At 36.2% G+C, this 22,041-nt stretch overlaps 1 protein-coding gene across 1 annotated transcript; it reads left to right on the top strand.

Annotated features, from left to right (window-relative positions):
* Positions 1-1,961: 1,961 nt before the first annotated feature.
* Positions 1,962-3,605, top strand: LOC149549848 (adenylate-forming reductase 03009-like). The gene has a single exon (XM_089794387.1). The coding sequence runs from the start codon at positions 1,962-1,964 to the stop codon at positions 3,603-3,605; it is 1,644 nt and encodes a 547-aa protein (XP_089650513.1).
* The last annotated feature ends 18,436 nt before the right edge of the window (positions 3,606-22,041 follow it).

The following is a 22,041-nucleotide window of genomic DNA, read 5'->3' as shown; positions in this document are numbered from 1 at the left end:
TGGCATTGCATCTTCCAAAGATGAGTAAGCAATATCAAGATATAAAATATTAAAGTTGAAAATATTAAAATGAATGACTAAAATATCAAATGCTCAGGATGCAAGGCAGAAATAAGTTGTGTTGAAGTGTATTTTATTGATTAAATGATGACTTTTATATTGAATTACTAAATTACCAAATCTACCCACCCCATTGTAAAACTTAATTGCTCTGTTTCAAACGTGATTAAATTAAAAATGGAAAATCTACACAACATAGATCAAAAGTGGGTCCATGTTCCATTCTCTTTATACAGCTCGAAGTGCCCTGCGGATTACTGCAAAGAGAAGCCATAGTAGCCCAAAAACAAGGATTGGGAAATCTTAAACTCTGGAAAATTTCTTGCAAGCAATCTTTGTTCTGTCTTCGGCTGAAAAGGAAAAAAAGAATTTCAGATTTGAGATTGTTTAGATTGCCCTATTCGATTCAAAAAGCCATGGAAGTCACCGCAATTACATCTCCAAGAGGCCTAATGTGCCCTGATTCAGTACCCACATGCTGATCTCCACGAAAAACTCTGCACAGGTCCTCCAGTGGCCTCAATTTCGGTCATATGAACAGAATTCTAAATCTAAATGAAATTAATTAAAATTGAAATATAAATCAAAGTAGAATCTTATAACTAATTTTGAATTTCAATTTACTTCTACATCTAAATCTAAATGGAAATGTAAATAAAAAATAGAAATCTCACCTGCAAAAATGTTATTGCAAAACTTCAATTTACTCCTATTCAAAAACTCCAATCTAATCCTCCAATAACCTCCACCTCTTCCTTTCTGCAAAAACATAAAATGAAAATGAAATGAGGAGCCTTGGTTTTATAACTTCTGAGAGGCTCCTCATATCCCCCAACAGACATCTCTTCACATTCCATGTATTTGTTTCAAATTCCCCCACTCCCCGCAAAAAAAAAGCATGAATGTGCATGCAAAATTATATTTAACAAAAAAAAAAATCATATTGAAATTATTTCACCTCTATTTTTTCGGGCCCTATTTTTTCGGGTCCTACTTTTTCGGGCCCTACTTTTTCGAGCCTATTATTTCGGCCTCCATTTGGCTTCCTATTATTTCGGAAATTCTTTTTAATATTTAATTTGGAAGTTTGTAACTGCTCGCAATTCTTTTTTATTGACAAAGAATCTTGGCATATTCCCGTGTTGGGCATTTGTGCTGCCATTGTATAGAACGCCTCTCGACGTAACCAGCTATAATCTCTCTTGATTAAGAAACAAACAAATTTTCGTATTACAAAACTTAAAATGGGGAAGCATATTAAATTTGTAACCCAACCTTAAATTCTGAAATATTATTATTATCGAAGGCCGTTGGCATCTATTTGGTACAACTATCTTACCAGATGATGATAGTAACGACGGACTCTTGAAAATCACAATTGATTCGGTGACTTCGAACGTCGTGATTATTTATTATTATTATTAATTCGGTAAAGGAATCGAACCTATTTGTCTGGAATTCTAATTAATTATTTTGATCAAATGTGAATCACGAAGCAGAATGCAGCCGAGCTGTTTCACATCGGTGCCACCAGGCATATTTATTTACTTTTGATTTTCTATTCATAAACGCTTCACTCCAAAACTACGTCAGGACTCAAATTGTGCAGCACGATGAAAGATTGTAGAAGACAAGCGATAACATACAAATGTTTATCTGCAACCAGCTGTTTCACTGGGTCGAATTTCTATATTCTAACTAAACTTGAAATCATATCGGTACCAAACAGTCGACAGAATTTCGGTTCCGCCCTCTTCAAGCGGTTATCTATTTATAAATATTATCAGCATTAAAATGGCAAATTCATAGCTTCAATTAGAATTTTGAATAGGGCGGGTTCTGATTTGCTCTGCAGCAGTATACCTTTCTTCTTCTTCTCTTCCCTGTTTGGTGCTGTGATTATGGAAATGGATGATCAGTTGGGGAAATCCCCGAGCTGTCATGGCGTCTCATTTGAAATGCATTCTCCTTCCATTGCTGCGCGTCATTTGCTTTATAAACCCACCGCTTCAAACTTTTGGAAGAAGCGCTCCGACTCCAACATATTTCCCGCTTACGAATCCGCAAGCTTCAGGAAACTCGTGAGCCCTGGATCCAGCACTCATTTCTGCGATCTCAATCTTGACTTGGAGGGTGATGTCGACGAGGAGCAGCAGCCCGAGCTTGATTTTCTCAGGCATGATGAGTACTCCATCTTGCCACACGACAACGCGCTACCACAGCCCACTTTTGTGAAAGCTGCGGCTTCCAAACCAACTGAAACGCGCATGTCTGTTATATTGCTTGATCAGGGACTCTTTACTGTTTACAAGCGTCTATTCCTCCTCTCCTTCGCTTTCAATTTGACCGCACTCATTTTGGCTGCGACCGGAAACTTCTCGTACGCTAAGAAAGAAGCTGCTCTCTTTTCAGTGGGGAATATCCTGGCCTTGGTGTTGTGCCGCAACGAGGTCTTTCTGAGGTTTGTGTTTTGGTTGGCGGTGAAGGTGCTGGGGAGGTCGTGGGTTCCACTCTTTCTCAAGACCGCCACTACATCGTTCCTTCAGTGCATCGGAGGAATCCATAGCGGATGCGGTGTTTCCTCCGTCATGTGGCTCACATATTCCCTCGTGGAGACCCTGCGCCATCCCGAGTTAACTTCCCCGGAGATAAGAGGCGTGGCGTGGTCCATACTGGCGCTTCTCGTAATAAGCTCACTCGCAGCATTCCCTCTTGTCCGCCATTTGTACCACAACGTCTTCGAAGGATTCCACCGTTTTTCCGGCTGGACTGCTCTCGCTTTGCTTTGGGTTTTCGTCATACTCACTGCAGCTTACGACCCCGCTCACAAATCCTACAATCTGCGCGGTTCAGTTGTTGCGGAGAAGGAGGAATTCTGGTTCACTTTAGTCATCACAATTCTCATAGTCCTGCCGTGGCTGTCGGTGAGGAAGGTTGCGGTGCAAGTATCGGCTCCTTCCGGTCACGCCAGTTTGATCAAATTCTCCAGCGGAGTCAAAGCCGGGCTTCTCGGGCGCATCAGCAGATCTCCGCTATCAGACTGGCATGCGTTCGGAATAATCTCCGACGGAAAAGATGAACACATGATGCTCGCTGGTGCGGTGGGAGACTTTACCAAGAGCTTGGTATCCGATCCGCCGAAATATTTGTATACTCGTTCTGTTAAATTTGCAGGGCTGCCATATCTGATAAATATGTACAACAAAGTGGTCGTGGTGGCGACGGGGTCGGGCATCTGCGTGTTCCTGTCGTTCATGCTGCAGTCTTCTCCAGCGGAGGTTTGCGTGATTTGGGTGGCGAAAGCGATAGAGAACTTTGGGGACGATATTGTGAAGAGGGTTAAAAGCTACCCTCCCGAAAAGATGGTAATCCATGACACGGCCTTCTCGGGGCGTCCAAACGTGCCGCAGATGACGGTGGAGGCAGTGAAAAAATGGGGAGCGGAGGTGGTGATAGTGACAAGTAATCCGAGCGGGAGCAGAGACGTAGTGAATGGATGCAAAGAAGCAGGAATTCCAGCTTTTGGGCCAATTTGGGACTCTTGATTTCATGATTGCTTTAATTAAATATTAAAGTTGCCAAATTGTTTTGCACTTGGTACAAAAATACAGAGCAGAGCATGCAACCACGTAAAATTATTAGTTACCGGCATTTAAACTTGTGTGGTGACATGTTTCTATGGGACGAGGCTATCTTCCTTAAAAACTAATTTTCAAAAAATCAAAAAAATCAATAGATTTTTCTGAAAATTTTAGCATTTGATCTTCATAATCTGTGTAGGTTGTAGTTGAGAACAACAAAAAATTTGGGAACAAACTTTTGGTGAACCTGGAATAAAAATAAGTTTGACTTTGTTTTGTCCTTAGTACATTTTGTCTATAAATTAGCCATCCCAAGCTGTCCCATTTCTCTATGCAACAATTATAGAAAGTAGCAAAGATCATCACATGAGAATAGAATGAGACCAATCTATCCTTGAAATGTACTGCATCAATTGTATTGTTAGTAAATAAATATTCTAAAATAAAGTTATGTACTGAGTTTAGTATTTAGTACTTAATATTGAATTTAGTATTTAATATTATTGTCAATGTTTGCATTTAAATTCGGTATAATCATTGTGTGCATGGTAATATATGTTTGATTATTAGCTTTATGATAAAATGGACATAATTTTCGTAATCCTTACTTTATATAAAATTCTATCAAAATGTTGTGTTTATTCCTAAGTGTTTAGAAAGTGTCAAAAAAATATTTTTAACTTATGATGATAATTAAATACTTAACAATCTTTCGAGTTGTGAGGATAGACAACAAGATTCTACAATATTAGAAATTAGTATTCTATCATCTCATATCTCCACGCTAGAGACATAATGTTGAGATTATTGAAAACTATAAAAAAATATTTAGTACTATCAAGGAATCTCCTAGATGCAATAATAAAAATATATTAAATTTTCTACAATTCTTCTAATACAATTTTATTTTTAATTGATGTAATATTTAGATTTATTTGATTGGCTCATTTTTCTAAATCATATACTTTAGTTTCCACAAACTTAGAGTACACCTTTCCCACAAGCTTGGAGTAAATTACAATGAGGTGCTCTTTATTATTACTAGTAAAAATTGTTGTTATTTTAAAAAAAAAATTAGCAATTGAATTTTGGTCATAATATCATTATTAATATTTTTGTATTTACATATTTATATAAATAAATATTTTCTTCCAAAATTATACACATTTTTGAGACATCTAATTGAGTACTCGTGCTAACTAAATTATTTTTCCTTCAAGTCAAATATAGCTTTAATGCTAGCTCTTAATAAACTTGAATCATAACCGCAATCAAACCATAATCATAACCATATTAAAATTGTAATCACTATTCAATCCTAAGACTAATCTTGATTCAAAGATTTTCGAGCTATAATTATAATTGAAGCCTACCCCTATCTAAATCTTAGTCTTAAGTATAATTCTAACCATGATTTAACATTAACTCGCAATTGAATATTTCGGGTACAACCATAGTTATACTATAGTCTTAATCCTAATTGAACAATCATCTCTAACTTTAGTTGAACCCTTACTAGCTCCAATCTAAATTAAAAAAACTAGCCTTAACTTTAACTAAATCCTAACCCTCAATCTATAATTTTTTTCTGATTGAACTATCACCATACCTAGATAAGACCAATTAAACTTAAACAATAATTAAACTAGAGCTATAATCCTTTTCTAAATTGAACTAGATAAAATAATACAATTACTTTCTAAATGATACTTTGATTTAATATAATATAATATAAATATAATTTTATTTTAAAGTTACTATTATATTATCTAATATATGTTATAACTAAGAAATATATATCAAACTATAATAATTATATTTTTGATTGAGATCAAAACAAGAATTTTACAAGGAACCTAAAATTTATAACGCCTTGCCAAGGAACCCAAAAGAAAATAACCTAAAGTTTTAATAAGTCTGTCAAACATTTTGTTTTGAAAGATAATAACATCAATAGATAACATAGTCTAGGAAGAAATAACAACAAAAGATAAAATATAGTGGAAGCATTAACTCACACACATAACACCATCAGAAATAGATTACATCTCCTAAGGGTCCTATGATGTTGAATCACATTTAAATTTAATTAATACTAAAACCAATATAAAATGATTCCACACTAAATGAGAACTACATGTATAAATCCATATAAATAATATACAATTACAAAGGATGCCACTTGGCATAATCAAAATGCATGATCATCCACTATACAAGTCATAGGGTATGAACAGCTCAAAGAATATACATCATAAAAATAGATTACATTATCTCGTAAGATCTATGAAATCAAATACAATACAATATAGTATAACCATCCATCAGAAATACAAGATCAGATAGAGAGGAACAATCTACACGGGTATAACTGGCAACGACATCCAACGGTCTGATCTCAATGGTATAAGAAAATGCACTACCACCCAACCTCGTGGAACCTAAATGACCCACTCCCACTATGATGAGGAGATAAAATCAAGTCCCATATCGATACCAAAAAACAAGTCATAACCAATATCTAGGTTCAAGGAAACACTGGAAAGAAAACTATCTCAAAGGTTACCAAGACACAAGTATCAACTAATCTTAGAGGCAACAAAGACATGTAGGAAATATACTATGCAAGTGGGCAAGTGTCATCACATGAGAAAAGTCTAAGGTTACTTGGGTAGCTACTATGGACTCCGACCCCCTAGTGTCTCCATGAAACATCAATATCCTTTTGTACAAATGAGGCATACCAACAAGTCAACTTTAAGGTTACCTTGGCAATCCCTTAGGACTCCAGACCCCCTAGTGACTTTATGTGGTAGCTCATCTTATTAATTTATTTTAACCCATTTAATGAAATTTATTATCACTTATTAAAATAACCTATAATGGGTTACCTGATACCGTCTTTAGGGCCTCAACCTCCATTGAAAGTCACTTCTCAACATTACATATAGATAACCTACCCTAAGCTTAGAAAAATAAAAAAGTCTTATATGACCATAAACCAGACATCAGTTCTTAAACAAGCAACTGGAAAGTATTGAAAACATCATCGATCAAAATCACAAATTTTACCAATACAATCATCATAATCATAACTAATCCAAAATCAAGTATGCATAAACCAAATCCATGACATCATCAAACATAAATCACATAATCACTTGAGTTCTATTCAAGTAACTGGGAAGCAATCCAAAGATAACTGATTGAAGACTCAAAGGTTATACCAAAAAGGTCATATCATTCACCTCAGTCTTACACAAGAAACTGGAAAGCACAACAAAACATCTAATCAAACTCATCATAAAATACACATGACGCATCACCATGGTCGAGTGTAAAAGATCATGTATATCATCTTCACAAAATAAACCCCCAAGCCTCTGGTAAACATCTTGACTAATCAAAGCACTAAGTCAACCCGAAACCCACATCAGTAAACCACACATCACATAAAGTACATAACAGTGTCACTTTCATAACTCAATGGGTTTTGAAAACACAAAAGTTTAATCTTTACTCTTTAGTTTTCAATTTTTTATTTTCATTTTCAAGTATTATAGATTTGCTAAAGTTTTCGAGTCCACACAAGTCTCAACACTCAACAAATCACAAGAAATTGTTTAAACATAGTTTTCATAGTTCAATTCAATTTTAAAATCTAAGATTCAATATACAAGTAGGGATTTAATTTTTGTTTCCAAGTATATCAGGTTGATAGAGTTTTCAAATTATCAACAGATGTAATAAATTTCCCCAATAATAGAAATTGTTTCCATAATTACATCATCAAGTAAAATATGAGTTTACCTAAAAATAATCAAATTTTCCCAATTGAATTACCATTATCAATTTACTTCATTAAAAATATTATTAGTAAAGTAATTAATATGATGTTTAATAAACCAAACTAGAAATAATCCATTGATGAAATTAAATATTATTATCAACAATCAATAATAATATTTATTGTTAATCATAATACTTATTATTTTATTAATAAAATAATATTTAAATTTAATTTATTAATAATAATAAATATCTAAATTTCATTATATAATAATTTTATTTTTAAAACTAATAATAATAATTTATTAAATTAATTTAATAAAATTTAATAATAATTTAAATTTTAAAAAAAAACTAAATACTAAGCATATTTAAAGGCCCACTAGCTGCTACAAGCAGTCATGCACTATTGTACTCAGTCGTAGGCTACCATAGCAGTTGCGGTCTGCTTACAATAGTTGTACACTACTTGGCAGGTCTACTACACAGCAAATAGCGGAGGATAAGAAGAAAGGTGGGTGGGGGAGTGGTGGCTCCCACCCAATATTTAATAATATTTTAATTTTGTTTAATTTTTTTAATAAAACAAACAAACACATGCACCCACACCCCCCCCCCCTGCCATTTTATACTTAATAATATAATTACATAGTAATTTCTAACTACTCTATAATTATATATATGTGTGTATAATTTTATAATATAAGCCTAATATAGAAACCCAGATCAAACATTCAAAATCTATAAAAATGAAATTGATTTTCTTTTCAAAATCCACATCTTGATTTTAACAAAACCATTACAAATCACCCAATTTAAATCAAATGAGGGTTTCCAATAATCGATTCATATACAGATAAATCCAAAAATGAAGAACAATTAAGATTTACAACAAGGTTTTCAACCAAATCTAAAATTTTGAAAATAGATTTATCCTAACACAAAGAAGACATGAATTCGAAGAACAAAAAACTACTATACAAATAGCTGACATGATTCTACCTGAATATTATGCTAATAAAACAAAATACGGAGCACGCAAGTATTTCCCATTCTTTTGAAGGCCCTTCTTCTCATAAATTGCTCCTCCAAATCCCAGTCAAGAGAAATGAACACCAATTTCCTAATGAAGATTCTTCACTAAATTTAGGGCTTTGATTGTGCATTGTGCAAAAAGCAGTTTTCCTTTATTATTTTTACTATATTTTAATTTCATGCACAACTTTATGCAATTTAATTAAAACAAACTTTATTAAGTTAATGCTTTCTCTCTCAATTAATTTGCGAGACATTTTCTAATAAATAATTTATTAACTCAACTAATAATATTATTTGGAGTTTATTATTTAAACAGAACTCCTAAATAAATTATTAGTAAATTAAATAAATACAAATACGCTAAAATTAGAACTTTAACTATAACTTTAAATTTAATTCTTTTATTTAATTAATTTCTCAATTAATTAAATATAATTAAATATTAAATTTTCTTAATAAAATTTCTATTAAATTAAATCATCAACTACTCTTTTAATTTGATTTAATTATAACATAAAATCACACCAAACCCAAAAAACTAAATATGACAAGTAAACTAACGACAAAGAAAATAATCAAACTCCAAGGTTAGAATCACGAATTCACACCACTTGACAAATTCAAATGAGTAAATAACTTAGATACTTACCCTAATTTCTAGGACAATTGGATTTAGTTTAGGATTCAAACTAATGAATTATCTCCCTACTTATACTATTGAGATACTACTATAAGGTACTCTCATCTTGGCAATTTAGGGAAGTCGATACCCGATACGTACAATCTACATAAAATCCATTCATGTACATACACATATTCTAAACTAAATAGGCAATGGTGGGAAGTGGTGCATTGTGTAGATCTTGACTAGTAGATGACTATAACTCCCTACATCAATCTTATCAAGAACATCAATCATAAAGTAAAACAAACATGTACACTATACACATGCATGTATGGGGTGAGTATCCATAGAAACTGCATATAAATCATCCATCTAACTATCATCATGAGATAACTGAAATCACTAACTAAACATACATATATTGTCATGTCCCCAATTTTTGGTGACAGTTCGATTTAATTAATTTAATTAATACTGGTTGTCCAAGGACGACTAATTAATTATTTTAATTAAATAAATAAATAACTTTATATTTAATAAAGTGACTTGGATTATAAAAGTATTTAATAAAGTCACTTGAGGGATAAGATCAAAAATGTTCTAGAAGTCTCTGGAGAGGATGGAGGGAAAAGAATAAATAGGCACCCCGGGGCTCCATTCGAATCAGGCAGTTGATTATCTCTCTTTGATTTTCAGGTTGTGATTCAATCACGGGTGCATTGTGGAACCTAGGGTTTCTACAATTGTCACAGTTGGCCATTGAGAACGAAAACTCTCAATTGGTATGCAATTTTGAGGGTGTGAAATATCATCTGAATTATTGCAGATTGGAGGTGACACTGCAGTCATTTCATCGAGGCAGAATCTGTGGCCAAGGGCCAACGTGGAAGGAACATTGTGTGAATTATTTGTAGAATAGAGATAGCTGCAATATAGGATCGCCTTTGTTCGTTGTCAACCAAGATTGAGATCCATCCGTATCAGCAACGATTGGAAATATATAAATTGCATAGGCATTTCAGGATCAAAGAACTGAAGACGACTTTCATGCTTGATCAATAGCCAGCGGATATCAACAAGGATGTTGTGCCTCAAAGACAAGCCGAAGGCAATTTAATTAAAGTCGGGCTGGAGGGCGCGGTCTTCGTGTGGTATCAATGACTCACAATCCTCATGCATTTTTCAACATTGTTTAAGGATTAGTGAATTTCACATGACTTGGGAAAATTTTCGGGCCAAAGCTAGGGGGTCGGGGTGCATTTGTATGGGCCAGCAACTAGTCCAGACCCCGTTCCCGACTCTGTTCAGAAACTGCTCTCCCGCAGCTAACCAAGTGCAGATCGAAGGAAGGGACACATAACTCCAGGCAAGCTCTGTCACGCGAATAGCACATTGCATGTACATTGTTCAGACATCTGCATCCGAACCTTGGCAAAAATGTCAAACAGAAAAAGATCCACAGTCGGGCCCAATTGCAGGAGCGTCTGGGCAGTGAGGGCACCATATAAACAAAGATCAATACATCAGTAGCCACGTCAAAATATGGAGCAAATAATGTCAGTACATAGTTTGAATCTACGGCAATAGCAATAGGACGAAGTTGGAACTTGTTACCGGCAGAACAAATGATAGTGTGAACTCGGGTTTGCTACGCAAGGCTGAATGTGACATTGAGAATTGATTGCAAGGCTTGGCAGACTCAATAATATATGTGGCATCAACTATATATTCAGAGTGTGGTAGGCAGATCAAGGAACAAAAGAAATCCAAATCACCATTACGGGAGTCTCATGGCAGCAGCAATACCAGGTTCTTGATGTTATTCATTTCAATTGGATTATTATATGCAATTTGTAATAGATCCGTTTTTGAAATAGATTCTCTTGAATACTGTTGGCACTACCATTGTCACATTGCAGTCAGCTCATTTGGTGAATTATTTGAGACATTGCACTCTTAATCTTTACTAGTTGTCTTCATAGTATGAGACAGGTGTTTTTACGAATTGTCTCAGTTTAGGCATTTGGTTCTTTAGTGATTACTTGCTAATTGTTTGACGAAATGTCAAACCTCCTGAAGTGATAAGATTTTGGTGCTGGAGTAAGCAATAATCCTATCGGGGTTATTTCAGTGGTATCAGAGCGGTTTTCTTGCCATCCTGTGGGGTGAGAACCGACTTACATGAGTGATCAGCACTCTACTTCAACCAAGATGGACAGGTACAGCACAAAGTCTCCAAGGACACAATCTCGGACAAGTAATAGAAGCAGTATTCAGAGTCAGAATTGTGGAAAGGAGGACTATTCAGACATTCAGGATGAGCTCAGAAAAATCAAACATAACATGTCTGAACTGTTGGTTAAACACCACCGTATGATTGACAGGCTGTCCGTCCCAGCTAAGGTGAATAAATCAACTGGATTTCATTTTGTCAAATCTTCTCACAAAACGTTGACTGATACAATGAGAGATGTTACTAAGAACCTTAATGAGGAATTCGAGGAACAAGTGTGCAACCGGTCAGACGTTTCAGTTCGATCACAGGAAGAAGTGGTGAAGGATATTACGCTGATGGATAGTAACTGTCAACTTGATACTTCAATTGAGATAGTTGTATACAGGTTTCCCAAGGGTGATGTTTCAGATACTCAAGGTGGTTTGGTTCCGACAGTCAATGTTTACAGTGAAGTGAGTTCAGATGATGATAAGGATGTTGATGGTGAGGTACCAGGTAGAGATGAGCAGACACGGCGTATTCATGATTTTGCTGACAGAGAATACCAAGCTCAGTTAGATGCTTCGTCACATGAGGATGAAATTGGTGGTACTTCACATGATTGGTCCAGCCAGCTGAAGGTGAGCGAAGATAGTGTTGTGACTTCTTTATCTCATCATGACAGGATGCGGGAGATGATAGAAGAGCACATCCGAATGATTCAGTTACAAGGAAGACATAAGGGAGTTCAGGCAAAATCTTCTTGGTTTGACTTACAGGCAATTAGTGAAGGAATGGAAACCATGAAGTCAAGCTATTTACATCTTCTATCAGACCATGACCATCTTCTTAGCCTTACCAAAGATTATTCAGATGCCTTGAGGAGGAAGGAGGAGGAAGTTGTCAAGCTTTCTTGCGAGCTTGAAGACACTCGAGCAACTTTGGCATTACTGGACTGGGAGAAACATGGGAATGAGCATGGCATGGAGCTAAGCTTAATTTCATCTGGCACGTCTGACACTCAATTTTCTGCAGTAGGCTGTTCATATGTGGTTGCTGATAATGAGAAGACGATATCAGACAAATATATGAAGTTAGCTGGTATTGGTCACATTACTCAGGTAAGTAGTTTGCTTGAGTTACCAGTTGTTTCTTGCATATGGATTCGAGAATGTTTCAACAGCATTTGGGATTCCGTCAACCGAAGATCTTTAGCACTTTATGATAGCCATGATTGTTTGAGTACTATCATGGATTTGATTAGCAGAATACACGGTGTTGTTTTTCCTTGTGCCAGCAGCTTATCCAATATGGGTATTAGTTTTTATGCACCGTTGTTGGGCTTGGTTCATATATGCAGATGACCGTTCTTGCTGGAAGGTGTTGAAGATTTTTCATATTTGATAGTGTGTACAGATGAATCCCAGGATCGATTCGACCTTGATAACATCCAGGAGGATGAAGTGAACAGTTTTGTAGACTCAGCTTCCTTGACAAATTCTTTGGGTACAGGGGAGTTTAACAGAAGTTCTATAGATTTTGACACTTCGGATGAGGATATGAGTTTTGGAGAGGATTCACAAGATATGGATGACAATATTCTGGAAACCAGTAACCTTGAAGATATTCCTTTAGACAATATGACAGAGAAGGTTTGTGGAAGACAGTTTAGCCAAAGCCATCATGTGATTAGCCAGTTAAAAGTTAGTGAACGAGACATTGCTATCGCTTGTGAGCATTTTGATACTGCTCGACAATTGTTGGCTGTTACTGGTTGGGGTACTTCTATGACAGATGAGTCCAGCGGTGGTTACTTTTCTTTGGCAGAGATTCATGCCTTGCGTGAAGCTGTTCGGATTTTGAAGCATGATTACTTACGATTGGTAGCCGACCCTGATCACCTGGTTGAGTGGGGGAGTACAGCATATGAGGCACTCTTGGATCGTGAAGAGGAGGTGAGTGAGCTTTTCCAAGAGCTCATAGCAACTACTGAGGCATTAGAGGACACACAGCGAGATCTACAAAAGTCGCAGTTTCAGTTGAAGGAGGTGACCGTGGAGTTGGAGCATTTGCGGTCAAAACCAGCCCCAGACCTAGTTCATTTGTCTATTGAGGTAGATGACGGTAAGTACACTCCTACAGTTGCTTTTGAGGAGCTTATTGTTGAGACTGACACACATGTTCAGGGTTTGGAAGAAGTTGGTCTTAATGAGTTTGGGATACCGGAAGAGTCAAGTCTCCAGGTTGATTCTTCTCAGATAGTTGATAGTGTGGTACAATTGAGTATGCCACCCTTACAGGAGGACCAGTTGTGGTGTAAAGGAGAGTATGTTGATGTTTCCTCATATAATTTTTACTGCACTAAACCGTTCATGAAGTATTTGTTGGATAGTGCATATGTTCAGTTAAACTCGCATAAGGTGACAGAAGGTGTTCTCGTCCGAGATACTAGTGTTATTCGCAGATTGGTTGAGAAGATTATAGGGGTCCTTTCTACTATGCTACCTCACAGGGATCTCAAGGAGGGGTTTGTTGAGCAGAGTGCACAGGGACCTATCCGACCTACAGTCACTCGGAGTCAGAAAATGGAGCCATCTGTTGATTCCCAGTTCAGTGATGATGAGCCAGCAGCAGAGTTTGGAGGTTCTTACCGGCATTATACGGTAGGGTATGCTCATCATTGTTCTTTTGACACAGAGATAAAAGATTTTATTTCACGCAGATGTAGATTGGCTCCAGTTTCTTATCATCCATTAGGGGATAGATTGGCACCATCTTTTGAAAATAAAACTGGTAGTAGCAAGTTACTCGGCCTGCAGCATCGACACGCCCGGAGCAGTTTTTCAGAGATTGGATTTGATGGCAGTAATTCAGGTACCTATGGTTGTTGTCATATCTACAGTGCAGTTGGGTGCAGGTGTCATTTTGACAAGGGCTTGAGTTTTGATAAAGTTGATGTTTCAGTTGGCTTGAGTTCCGCAGAATGGTTTCTTCTACTGGCATCTACAGTTGGTTTTCAGATGATTTCATCAAAAGTGTCAGTTGTTTGGATGTTGAGTACAGTTTCTCAGTTACTGGTATTGATGATCTCTCCACGGGAGCATGATGAGGATTGGGATGATACACAGATTTACATTTGGGATCCAGGAACACTGATTGGTTCATGGTTCAGCCATTGCTTGGGGACAAGCAATTTCAGGAAGGGCGGACTGTCATGTCCCCAATTTTTGGTGACAGTTCGATTTAATTAATTAAATTAATACTGGTTGTCCAAGGATGACTAATTAATTATTTTAATTAAATAAATAAATAACTTTATATTTAATAAAGTGACTTGGATTATAAAAGTATTTAATAAAGTCACTTGAGGGATAAGATCAAAAATGTTCTAGAAGTCTCTGGAGAGGATGGAGGGAAAAGAATAAATAGGCACCCCGAGGCTCCATTCGAATCAGGCAGTTGATTATCTCTCTTTGATTTTCAGGTTGTGATTCAATCACGGGTGCATTGTGGAACCTAGGGTTTCTACAATTGTCACAGTTGGCCATTGAGAACGAAAACTCTCAATTGGTACGCAATTTTGAGGGTGTGAAATATCATCTGAATTATTGCAGATTGGAGGTGACGCTGCAGTCATTTCATCGAGGCAGAATCTGTGGCCAAGGGCCAACGTGGAAGGAACATTGTGTGAATTATTTGTAGAGTAGAGATAGCTGCAATATAGGATCGCCTTTGTTCGTTGTCAGCCAAGATTGAGATCCATCCGTATCAGCAACGATTGGAAATATATAAATTGCATAGGCATTTCAGGATCAAAGAACTGAAGACGACTTTCATGCTTGATCAATAGCCAACGGATATCAACAAGGATGTTGTGCCTCAAAGACAAGCCGAAGGCAATTTAATTAAAGTCGGGCTGGAGGGCGCGGTCTTGGTGTGGTATCAATGACTCACAATCCTCATGCATTTTTCGACATTGTTTAAGGATTAGTGAATTTCACAGGACTTGGGAAAATTTTCGGGCCAGAGCTAGGGGGTCGGGGTGCATTTGTATGGGCCGGCAACTAGTCCAGACCCCGTTCCCGACTCTGTTCAGAAATTGCTCTCCCGCAACTAACCAAGTGCAGATCGAAGGAAGGGACACATAACTCCAGGCAAGCTCTGTCACGCGAATAGCACATTGCATGTACATTGTTTAGACATCTGCATCCGAACCTTGGCAAAAACGTCAGACAGAAAAAGATCCACAGTCGGGCCCAATTGCAGCAGTGTCTAGGCAGTGAGGGCACCATATAAACAAAGATCAATACATCAGCATCCGCGTCAAAATATGGAGCAAATAATGTCAGTACATAGTTTGAATCTACGGCAATAGCAATAGGACGAAGTTGGAACTTGTTACCGGCAGAACAAATGATAGTGCGAACTCAGGTTTGCTACGCAAGGCTGAATGCGACATTGAGAATTGATTGCAAGGCTTGGCAGACTCAATAATATATGCGGCATCAACTATATATTTAGAGTGTGGTAGGCAGATCAAGGAACAAAAGAAATCCAAATCACCATTACGGGAGTCTCATGGCAGCAACAATACCAGGTTCTTGATGTTATTCATTTCAATTGGATTATTATATGCAATTTGTAATAGATCCGTTTTTTAAATAGATTCTCTTGAATACTGTTGGCACTACCATTGTCACATTGCAGTCAGCTCATTTGGTGAATTATTTGAGACATTGCACTCTTAATCTTTACTAGTTGTCTTCATAGTATGAGACAGGTGTTTTTACGAATTGTCTTAGTTTAGGCATTTGGTTCTTTAGTGATTACTTGCTAATTGTTTGACGAAATGTCAAACCTCCTGAAGTGATAAGATTTTGGTGCTGGAGTAAGCAATAATCCTGTCGGGGTTATTTCATATATCATCCTCAAAATGATAAATATATACACATGAAATAAATGAAATAACTAAATAACTCATCACATAAATCAACTGAGTCTAAAGTGATATATAATCAAATTAGGTAATCAAGTATCACTTAATCATAAAACATAGCAAAAAACTAGCCTAAAAGAATCCAGAAATAAAATGAAAAAGTCAACTAGGGGTAGGCATTACATCCACATCCCCTAGACTTAGGCATACTCCTAAAATCCCATAAGAAAGATAAAAACTCTGGCACTCACTGTGCAAGTCTCATTCGACCCTTTCCCCCTATAGGAGGATAAGACTCCACTAAAAACACTCTTTGCGATCTACCAAATCTCCAACGGTGGGTTCTGAAGTTGTAGGTCCCTGAGCTGAGAATTGTGATTTCCATTGAGGACAATGGGATGACTTGTGTCCGTATTGTCCACATGAGAAACACTCTCCATTGAAACTCATCTAAACCCTAGTTGTACTATATTGCTGAAAGCTACCCCCACTAGCAATTGACTGAGTACTTTGAGAAAACTGGTTGCACTTATTGAGCTAAGAGTGCTACCTAGGAATCACTAGAGTGTGATCCGCTGCCATCACTATGCACTAGAGGATAATACCCCCCTACTGTTGATTAACTCTAGAAGATGGAGGCTTCCTACTACTACCTGCTCCCTGATTACCTTTGGAGCTTGATGTTGCAGGTGCTCCCATAAATCCACCATGTCTTAAGGTGACACTTTTCTCTACCAGTATGGCCCAATGTGCCACTTCATTAGGTTTTTTGGCTGAAATACCTTAACACCCCCAATGAGATGGTTATTGAGGCCCAAAATAAAATATTATGCCAATAGTGGTGAGCTATCACTAATCCCCAGATATTGCATGAGTTCATATAATTATTGCTCATACTCTGTTATGGTCAAAGTAAATTTTCTTAGGTTGTGGAATTCATCAATTCTCTGTTGTTGTCATTCCTTTTGTAGGAATCGCTCATGGAATTTCTCCATAAATAACTCCCATGTGATAGTGTTCATGTTGAAACCAAACTTTCTCTCTTCAATGTCCCACCAGGTGGCCCCAAAGAGTTCAAAGTGGGTGATGGAAAACCTCACTTTGAAGTTACAATTAAATTCTTGTATAGAAAAATACCTATCTAGAGCAATAAGCCACTACTCAGCTACATAACCTAAACCTAGCCCATTGAAAGCTTTGATCTTAGACCTTTAAAGGTCCTTCATTTGAGTGGCCTTAATTGACCTTTTTCTATCACTATGAAAGTCTCTCTGAGGACTCTTGGACCTACACCTCTCCTCATTCCCTGCATGGTGTGACCTCTCCTGATCAACAACCCTAGGAGGAGGTAGGCGCTCCATAATAGCCCTCATCATCTATCTCAAATTAGTCCTCTCTAAGTTAGCATGATCTTCACTATGGCTATCTTCCCTATTTTCCTCCTGAATAGGATTCTCTGCATGAGTTCAGGGAGGACTATTATGTCCACCTCTACCATAACCTCTGCCTCTGCCTGAACTACAACCTCTAGCTGTGGATTTAGTCTCAGACAGCATCTTCCTACAACAACTAAGCAAGGACAACAAAAATGTTCACAAGTCAACAAAGGTATGCCACCATAAAGAACAAACATAAGAAAATATGTTTGAAATCCAACTCACAAGTTTTCCTTTTTTTATGCTTGAAGAAATCAAGTTTGAAGTTTTCAAGTGTTCAAGTTATAAAAGATACTTATCACTATTTAAGTTTCGTTTCAATTCATCTAGTTTCAGTGTTCAAGTTTGTAATAGATACATATAATAGTTCAAGTTTGTAATAGATACATATAATAGTTCAAGTTTCATTTCAATTCAACTGGTTCAAGTGTTCAAGTTTTGTTTCAGTTCAACTAGTTGACAACTAGTGATGTTCCAATATACCCACAGCTCATAATGTAGAAACTCGGGCTCTGATACCAAATGTAACACCCTGCTAAGGAACCCAAAAGAAATTAACCTAAAGTTTTACTAAGTTTTTCAAGCATTTTTTTTGAAAGATAATAACATTAATAGATAACATAGTGGAAGCAATAACAACAAGAGATAAAATATAGTGAAAGCACTAATTCAAATACATAACCCCATCATAAACAAATTACATCTCCTAAGGGTCCCACGACATTGAATCACATTTAAGTTTAATTAATACTAAAACCAATATAAAACAATTCCACATTAAATGATAACTACAAGTACAAATCCAAATAAATAATATACAATTGCAAAGAATACCAATTGGCATAATCAGAATGCATGATCATCTATAGTACAATTCAAATGGTATGAACAAGTCAAAGAATATACATCATAAAAATAGATTACATCATCTCATAAGATCTATGAAATCAAATACAATACAATAGAGTTATAACCATCCATCAAAAATATGAGATCAGATAGAAAGGAACAATCTACACAGGTAAAACCAGCAACAACTTCCAATGGTCAGATCTCAATGGTATAAGAAAATGCACTACCACCTGACCTCATGGAACCTAAATGGCTCGCTCCTACCATGGTGAGGAGATAAACCCAAGTTCCTTACGAATATAAAAACATAAGTCATAACCAAGATCTAGGTTCAAGGAAACACCTAAAAGAAAATTATCTCAAAGGGTACCAAGACACAAGTATCAACTAATCTCAAAGGCAACAAAGACATGCAGGAAATCTACTATGCAAGTGTGCAAGTGTCATCACATGAGCCAACTCTAAGGTTACCTAGGTAGCCACTATGAACTCCAGACCATTTCTATTATATTTTAATTTCATCCACAACTTTATGAATAATAATATTATTATTAATAATTAATAATATTAATATTTTATAATAATAATAATTAATAATTAATATTGATAATATTATTAAAATAAAATAAGACTTAAATAAAAAAATTGTAAACAATAAATGTGATACGAATCAAATATCCCATTTAATGGGAAAGCCGCCTAGTGGCTCGGCTTCTAATGGTAGTTGTTGCCTCCGAGAAAAGATGAAGGAAGGACAAGGGTTGTCTCCTACCCACCAACAAGTTTTATTTTATTTTGTATTAAAAACAACAAGCCTCTCTCTGAAATCATAGTCCGTACTTTTCACCATTTTAAAAAAAAAATTAATACAACTTGTTTTATTAAAACATAAAAAAATTTGCCCTCCTTTATTGTGTGTGTGTGTGTGTGTGTGTGTGAAATATATATAATATATATTTTCTTATTTTTATTTTTTTGATAAATTTTCTAATATAAACCTAGTACAGAAACTTGGACCAAACAGTCAAAATCTATAAAACAAAATTGGTTTTTTTTTCAAACCCCACATCTCGATTTTAATAAATCTTTTATAAATCACCTAGTTTAAATCAAATGAGGGTTTTGAATCAACAATCCATATAGATGATTTCAAAATGAAGAATAATGAATTTGCCTACAATAGTTTCAACCCAAATAACATTTTGATACCAGAAAACACAATAAACATGAAGAATACCAAAATTCAAAAAATGGAAAACTACTATACAAATAAATCCACAAGATCATACCTAGATCTGATGCTAAAAATGACAAACTCACAAAGCACACAAGTATTCCCCTTCCTTTGGAAACCTTCTCCAAATTTGCTCCTCCAAAAATTTGATTATCGAGAAATGAACTCTCAATATCTAATAAAGAGTTCTCCCCCAATTTAGAACTTTGATCATGCAATTACAAGAAAATATTTTATCTTTTATTATTTTATTATATTTTAATTTCATGCACAACTTTTTTGTAAATAATAGAATCTCTTTATTAAACTCCTCGAGGAGGGTGATGTTGATGAAGAGCTACAACCTGAGCTTGATTTTCTCAGGCATGACGACTCCATCTTACTATAGCCCACTTTTGTGAAAGCTACACATTTCAAGCTGGCTGAAATGCGCATGTCTATTATATTTCTTTTTCAGGGACTATTTACTATTTACAAGCATCTCTTCCTTCTCTCATTCACTTTCAATTTGACCACACTCCTTTTGGCTGTGACCGACAACTTTTCATACTCTAAGAAAGAAGGTGCTCTCTTTTCAGTAGGGAATATCTTGGCATTTCTGTTGTGCCACAATGAGGCCTTTTTGAGGTTTTTGTTTTGGCTAGTGGTGAAGGTGTTGGGGAGGTCATGGGTTCCACTCTTTCTCAAGACTGCCACGACATCGTTCGTTCAGTGTGTTAGAGAAATCTACAATGGTTGCAGTGTTTCCTCCATCATGTGGCTCACATATTCCATTGTGGAAACCCTGTGCCATCCTGAGTTAACTTCATCAAAGATAAGAGGTGTGGCATGTTTGATATTGGCATTTCTCATTATGAGCTTCCTCGTTGCATTCCCTCTTGCCCATCGTTTACACCACAACATCTTCGAAGGATTCCACCAATTTTTTGGCTAAACTACTCTTGCTTTGCTTTTTTTTTTCATCATACTCACTATGACTTACAACCCCACTTACAAATCCTAAAATCTATATGGTTTAGTTGTTGTGGATGAAAAACAAGAGAGAATATAATAGAGTAGAATACTCGGGAAATGAGCATTGGTATCCTAGTCTCAACCATTCTATTTATAGCTGAATTAGTAATAAATGTACAGAGCATTCTAGAGAAAAATTTGGTTGTTTATTAATGAGAGTAGTTGATATTGGCAGTTGGAGGGATGGACGCACATGCTTCTGGTGTCATCTTGGTCGGTGTCAACCATACTTTTTGATGGTTGTAATTAATTTACATTGACATCCTCCCTAAATTAACCACAATAGCTATACTAAATATCTACTATCTAAATATCCCCCCATAATCTACATATGATGGGTCCCGGCCTAAAGCCTTATTAGGTACCCATTTACAATCTGTTATCTCCTAAATACAATGGTTGGAATTCACAAGAATCCCCCTTAAATGACAACCATGAGACAATTATGTCACTGCTCTTAAGCCCAAAAGATGTCGAAGAGACACAAACTTGGCTTCACTTAAGGCCTTGGTGAATAAATTAGTAATTTGGTCCTCTATCTTGCAATATTGAAGATGAATCACTTGTTGTTGGATGAGATTCCTAGTTTAATGATGATAGACCATGATATGTTTGGTGTGAGCATGAAACACTAGATTCTTAGACAATGAGATGGCACTTTGATTGTCACAATGAAGTAGAGAAGGTTGTGCATGACATTGCTTGAGGATTGATAGTATAGCTCGTAGCCAAGTGATTTCTTTTGCTACTTCATTTGCCGCAATATATTCAGCTTCTATAGTGGATAGAGCATTGGTAGACTACTTTATACTGCACCAAGAAATGGGACCTGCACCAAGATAGACAATGTAACCTGTAGTGGACTTACGATCATCCACACATCCCATCCAATCAGAATCTAAATAGCCAATAAGGGAAACATCTCCATGAGATGAATAATACATGCCCATTGTTAAAGTTCCTTTCACATATCTTAGGATTCTTTTAGCTGCTATCCAATGTGGGACTTTAGGTGAACTCAAAATCTGGAAACCATACTAACTTCCATGTCCTTGCTTAACTTTAATCCTTGAGCAATTGGAGTAGACACACTTTTACAATCTGTCATTCAAAACCTCTTCAATAAGTCTAGGGCATACTTATTTTGAGTAAGATAAAAACCATCATCCTTTTTCAATACTTGTATACCAAGAAAATAGTGTAGAAAATCAAGATCTGTCATCTCAAATGTATCTTGCAAGCTTAACTTTATGTTACTAAT

Source organism: Cupressus sempervirens, chromosome 7 (assembly GCF_028749045.1).
Source record: "Cupressus sempervirens isolate cs-2001-9-10 chromosome 7, ASM2874904v1, whole genome shotgun sequence".
Lineage (NCBI taxonomy): Eukaryota > Viridiplantae > Streptophyta > Pinopsida > Cupressales > Cupressaceae > Cupressus > Cupressus sempervirens.
Note: the sequence above shows the minus strand (reverse complement) of the source record. Positions and strands in the feature narration are given on the sequence as shown.